The 6,375-nt window shown below is 42.3% G+C and overlaps 1 protein-coding gene across 1 annotated transcript in view; it reads right to left on the bottom strand.

Moving 5' to 3' along the window:
* GLRA1 (glycine receptor alpha 1) overlaps window positions 1–5,210 on the bottom strand; it is a 76,977-nt gene extending 71,767 nt beyond the window's left edge. The window contains exon 1 of the mRNA XM_074291858.1: window positions 5,155–5,210. Coding sequence (XP_074147959.1) covers window positions 5,155–5,210 — 56 coding nt within the window. The remainder of the gene's footprint in view (window positions 1–5,154) is intronic.
* Between the last annotated feature and the right edge of the window lie 1,165 nt (window positions 5,211–6,375).

The raw sequence follows: 6,375 nt of genomic DNA on the forward strand, positions 1-6,375 counted from the left end.
ATGGTCCCATATTATTATTAATAACCATTATTATTATTCAATAATAACTGACATTTATATATTGATTTCTTTTTTTTTTGTTTTGTTTTACAAAGGGATTGACATCTATTATCTTATTTAATACATACAACCAGCCCTCTATAGTAGGCAGAATAATTATGATTTTTTCACATTTTAAAAATGAGGAAAATTCAAAGTGGAAAGACATGGCTGAGATCCTAAAATGTAATAAATAGGGGATCCAGGACTTAAATCCGCATCCTCTGATTCCAAACTCAGTGCCCTTTCCATTGTGCCAAGATGGTGGTTTTAAAAATTCACCTTCCTCAAAACAACTTCAGGAGCAAATTAGGGAAGAATATTGTTATCCCCATTTTACAGGTGAAGAAATTGAGACCCAGAGAGGAAAAATGCTTACTCAAACTCACAAAGCTGGTCATTGGAAATGCTGGGCCTATACACCACATATCCCCTCTAAAGAGATTTCTTGATTTTTAGGCCAGTGATTTTTCCAATTCCTGAGTGCTATGAAACCTTGAAGAGTTGTTTTGAGACTTCCCCCAGCCCAGGAGGCAGCTCCATCCATCTCGAAAATCATCCTGGCTCCTGCCAGCTGATGAAGGAAATAAAGCTAATGACGCCCGCATCAATGCAATGATGTTGCAGGGCGCTTGCGCAAGCCACCTGATGGGGAGCTCTGCGGGCATCTCTGTTCTGAGGGAAATGATTTTTAATGCACCTTTAATGCATCTGCATCCCCCTTCAAACTACCAGGGCTCTATGAGGGCCAAGAGTATGACATTTGCTTCCTTTGATACTTCCCCTTAACCTTCCCTATGCCTAGCATGGTGTGGGTGCACACAGCAAGAGTTCAAAAGCTTGGTGAATGTTAAAAAGTGAAAGAATGTGGAATCTTTCTGAAATGGAGTCAGGAGAACCACTGGGAAAACTCAGTCCTGTGTTTTCTTAACTAAGAATCTATACTCATAAAAATAGATTTTGTAGAACGTTAGAGCTGAAAGGGACCACCATGTCCAACTCTCTTATTTTACAGAGGAGTGAACTGAGTTTCAGAGAGAGCATATGACTTATCCAAGTACAAGTAGCTAATTATTGGAAGAGTCAGGCCTTAAATGATTTCCTTAAGTCTCAGGATACTGCTGCCATCTCTTTTTATGGACAAGATAAAATTGATTTCCTAAAATCTTTCCTTCTCTGAACCATGACAATAATCACACTAAGGTGGATGACACCTCCTCATCTCTAACCAACATCAACCTTCAAAATGAGTATGGATTATTTACCAGATTAAAAATGATTTAAAAAACAGACTAAGATCTTTTCCAAGAGGTACCCTGAAATATCAGATATGATATCTTTTTTACCCTTCATATAGCTTAAGCCATAACTGTCCTTATATGTGGTCATCAAGCCAGGGATGCTATTTGTAGGTCAAACTGAATATTATACTCAAGAAGGAACTTTGAAGGAAAGTCTTCATCAACCTGACCAATCCTTTTTCAGTAGTCCTGTGATCATGGTTCAGTGGGGCCAAAATATATTAAGCAGGGCTAACGGAAGAATGCAGATTCACTGGGGGGAAAGAAACAAGTTGGTCACTAGTTAGTGGGAAGGAACCCAGAAAGTGAAAGAGAATTTGACTTCTATAGCTTAGAGAATCTGAGTTGGAAAGGACATTAGAACATAGAACATAAAAAAGCATTCAGGTGACCTTAAATCAAGAGACTGCCAGAGTTAGAAGAGATCTGAGAATATAGAATGCCAGGCCTAGAAGGGAACACAGACCCTAGAATGTCAGAGCCAGAAAGGGGCTTAGAGATGATCCCATTATCTTTGTCCAGTCCTATCATTTTGTAGATAAAGAAACTGAGGTTCAGGGAGTTTAAGTGAGTTGCCCAAGGTTATGCAGTGAGTTGGCAGAGACAGAATTAGAAACTGTTTTTTTGGGGGTGACATATCCCTTACATTGTCTGTCATTTGCCACACATCAGCAAATATCCCTTTTCTGTACACTCCTTTTTTCAGGCTTTGATGTGGAAAACCTAATAGTTCAAGGGGTTGCTGCCTCTAGGGTTTTAATGTGTGTGTGTGTTCGTGTAATTTATTGGAATATCTAACAGATGAAAGCTTACAAAGTATTAGATATGGGACTCAGAACATTTTCACCCCTGAGATTTTCTCACAAGGTAAGAAGCTAACATCATTTAATGTCTTCCTTAAGAATTATGTAGTTTACCTGTATGCAATATGGTGCAAATAAGCAAGTATTGGCATGCAGTTTACTTTCCCCCTATACTCCCAGTATAAAATCCCACTTTTAAATAAAAATGGCAATATTTATCCCGCTATTTGGCCTAAATCATGAATCTCTATGACCAAGTGCACAGAAGAGAGAGGGAATAATGGGACAAAGGGATGTTACCTCATTATGACCCTTTTTGAAAAATGATTCACATACCTTCCCTAATTTAATTCCTATACCTTCTGTGTTATACATGGTAAAGCAATCATTTCTAATCCTAGTTTTTAACACTCACTAACTGTGACCTTGGTGGGGGAGGGGGAATCATTTAACTTCTCTGAGCATCAGTTTTTTCATTTGTGAAATGTGTGTGAATTAGACAAATGAATCTCTAAGTTCCATTCTAGATACAGATATTGTCATCCTATGAACATCTCACCCCTAAAATAAGGTAGGTTGTCCAATGTATTCAACGCAGTTTTACTTACCATTCCTCTCCACCCCCACCTTCCACTACACAGAAGCATGAACAAGATGTGGCGTTTCATTCTCCAGGAGCACATGGAATCATATCATTACTCACACATATTGTGTATCACATATCTTAAAGAATGATGGAGGAGAAGAAAGCCGAGCATAGTAAGTCTTTCTGTTACAACCAACAGAATGAGCTGGGTCCTTCCACAATCCTATCAAAACAATTAAAATGCAAATCTTTCTTTTCTGTGGCATGTCTCCCCTTTGTGAAATGCAATGTCTGAGACAGAAATATCAAACACTGCAAAATGTTCATTAAAAAAAAGGGAAGATGTGCTCGATCCTATTAATTTGCTCTTTAATCTCCCTAGTTTAGTCCTACCTCCTATAAGCCAAAAGGAGAAGCACATTTTTGCATACAAATGTTACCCACTGGCCTACCTCCTCAGCATTTTGCAGTTCTACCACATACTTTAGGGGAGGGAAGATCTGACATCATTAGTTGAGAGGACAAACTGAATGCTTCTTTTAAAGTCATAGAATCATAGTATGTCAGAGCTGTAAGGAACCTTAGAGATTATCATGAGGACAATCTCCTCATTTAGCAGAGTAGGAAATTGAGGTCCAGAGAAGGGTAATGACTTGTCCAAGGTTATACACAGTGAGTTAGTAACAGAGATGGAACTAAAACCCACATTGCTTGACTCCTCAGCCTAGTCCTCTTCCTGCTGTGCCATGCATGCTATTTCACAGGCCCGTTTAGCTCCATAATTTCTATTTGTCCCTACTACACCTCCTGATTAATTTATAAAAGTATCATTGGAAACAGTGGTTGGAACCACAAATCATGGAAAAATTTGAAGTGGTGTTTCATTTTCTCGTACAATCTGAAAAGAAGAAGACAATGAGAGGGGATACTCTGATCAGGTGTTGACTTGAGATTGTACAGTTTCAAAGGGGTGGGGAAAGAGGGAGAAATCTTCAGTTAATAAACCTACCGATTCATAAGCCAAACTGACAAATCATAAGCAGAGTCCTCTGATATTTAATAAAACATCAGTGTTGACAGTAACAAGACCCCGACACTTGTTTGTCAGTACTGGGGGAGAATAATATTCATTGGTTACTTATTAAAAACCCCAACATTGCTTGTTTTTGAAATGACTCTTAATCACCTGCCAGGTTAAGGCACAAGAGGCGGGCAGCCCAAATGAAGAAGATGAATGATCCCTGCAGGTTGAGAGAGTAGAATGATTTTTTTTCCAATTCAAGTATATTACATTTATCATCACCCTCTCTGAACATGGAATGATTCACCCACTTACAACAGGGCTATCCGTTTCAAGGTTTCCCAGGCAAAGGGTTTGGCATTTTTATACCACTCCTAATCTGAGAGATGCAAGTCTGCAGGGCAGTGATTTTTAAATTCAGAAGGGGATCTAAATAGGAGGGGGGAGGGATTCCCCATCTTGTTGACATAATAAATTAAAAATAAAAAGGAACCTAAAATTAATCAATTAGGAATCTTCTGGGGTCATAGAATAGAATATGGTGTGAAAGGGATAAGTATAAAGTTTCAGAATGACAATCTGTTTCCTGGCTATTTTAGCTCCTAAATCTTGGGTCCTAGATATTTAGAACCAGAAAGAACCTTAAAACACAGAACATAGAATACCAGAGTTGTAAAAGGTCTGTAAAGGGTATGTAAAGCAACATAGATAGAGCAGGAAGGAACTCTAAAATATAGAAGAGAATGTTAGAGCTAGAAACTCAGCTCTTTCATTTTATAGAGGAAGTAACTAGGGTTCGGGTTTCAAACATTTGTTCTAAAAAATAATAGAACTTATGTGTGTAATTCCAAACACCAGGTGCTTCCTAAGCTGCATCACCAATGGGTCTACTCTATAAGTCCTTGTTCATCCTCCTATATCCACCTTCGTCCTCCAAACAGAAACCAAACTAAGGAGCAAATGGAATGTTTTGTGTCCAGCGAGCTCAAGTGCAACCTTCCCCCCCACCACTAGTTGTCCCTCCGTTCCCAGACCGAAGAGAGCTTGGGTTTTCGGCACTGCGGTTAGAGAGAATGCAGTCCTCATTAAACTCAGTAACTCATCCTGCTCCCCCTTAAAGTCCTCAATCGTGTGTGAGCCAACATGCAGAAGGAGGTGGGTGAGCTGTAGTAAAGGGGCCATAAGACACGGCAAGCGGAACCACTGCTGCCTAAGGGACCGACAGCCCCCAGCTCTTCTTCCCCACACCAATCAGATAGCATGCCCCGAATGCAGAGGTTCTCATCCCCGAACAGAAAAGGGAGGGGGACTTGGTCAGAGCCCGCCCCCAGTTCGCTCTCCCCACCTCCCCTTCCGCATCCCAGCACTACCGTGGTGTGGTCAGTAGAAAAAAAAATCGCATACCTGAAGAATACAATCGTCTCCCAAAGGTACAGTCTAAGTGTATTAAAGCTGCACATTTTCCCAGGTCCGATGCTTTTGTAGTCCAGGAGTTTTAGGGACAGAAAAGATGTTTAGGATTGGCACTTACAAAACCAGGTGAATCAAGTGCTGGGACTTTTCCACTGGCGATTTAAAAAAGTACAATCCAGCTGTTGGGGGTGGAACCCCCAAAGGAAAAGGAGGCGAATTTCAGGACCACGGATAGCTCCTGGCTCTCAGTCTTTCAGACCAGGGAGAGAGTATTGCCGTTTAATAAACTCTAGCTTGGTTGATCGCTCCCTGCCGCGGTAGGGTGGAGGGGCTGAGTTGGTGTATTTAGGGTGGACTTGTTTCCTTTTATTGTTCTCCCCCTCCTCCTTTTTCTATTTAAACGGACAGATCCCGGCAAGGTGAAGAAAAAATATTTCTCTGTGGAGATCAAAAGGTTGGCCTTGGACTGCTGGACCCGGCAAACATCGTGTATTGGGAAAGGCTTTCGGCTCTGGCGCTGGCAAGAGGGTTGGGAAACGAGATGAGTGGCTGGAAGGTGGTTGGCGCTGGGTGTTTGCTTCAGTTAAATCCCTGGGAATGCATCAGGCAGAGTCCGGGAAGGCTCGCTCCCCTACCTCCAGGCTGGCTGCTGTCTGTCGCCTCGCGATTCCTGCTTCTCCGTTCCCCCCACCCCCCCACCCGCCAGATAAGTTATGATCGCTGCAGGGCAGGTGTCCCATCGCTTGGGGCTGGAGACGCGAGAGGGCTCGGGGCAAGTTTCAGTGGTTGGGGGTGCTCCATGGCGGTCCAGTTGGGCAGGAAAGGAGAATTCTTCCAGCAGTCTCTCTTTTTTACTTGTCGGCGTTGGCCTCCAGTTTCCCCATCTCCCCCCAAGACAGGACTCCTTCAGTTCCTCGGACTTTCTCGCTGCATTAATTTACTAAACTGGGGGAGGGAGGGGAAAGAGGAGGAATGGGAGGGTGGGGGGAGAAGGGGGAAAACACTCCCTAGTCTCTTCAAACCCACCCACAAGCGGCGCTCATTGGCCTGCGGCTCCGAAAACCTGCTCTCCCCCTCTTACAGACCAATCGCGTGTTAGGCCCCAGGATGCATTAACTCATGAAGTGCTGGAAGACAATCTCACTTTTGTGTGTGGGGTGGGTTAGGAGGAGGGTTAGATAAAGACATCATTTTTTTTTTTAGCCTCTAGGT

The sequence above is a fragment of the Sminthopsis crassicaudata genome, chromosome 2 (assembly GCF_048593235.1).
Source record: "Sminthopsis crassicaudata isolate SCR6 chromosome 2, ASM4859323v1, whole genome shotgun sequence".
Lineage (NCBI taxonomy): Eukaryota > Metazoa > Chordata > Mammalia > Dasyuromorphia > Dasyuridae > Sminthopsis > Sminthopsis crassicaudata.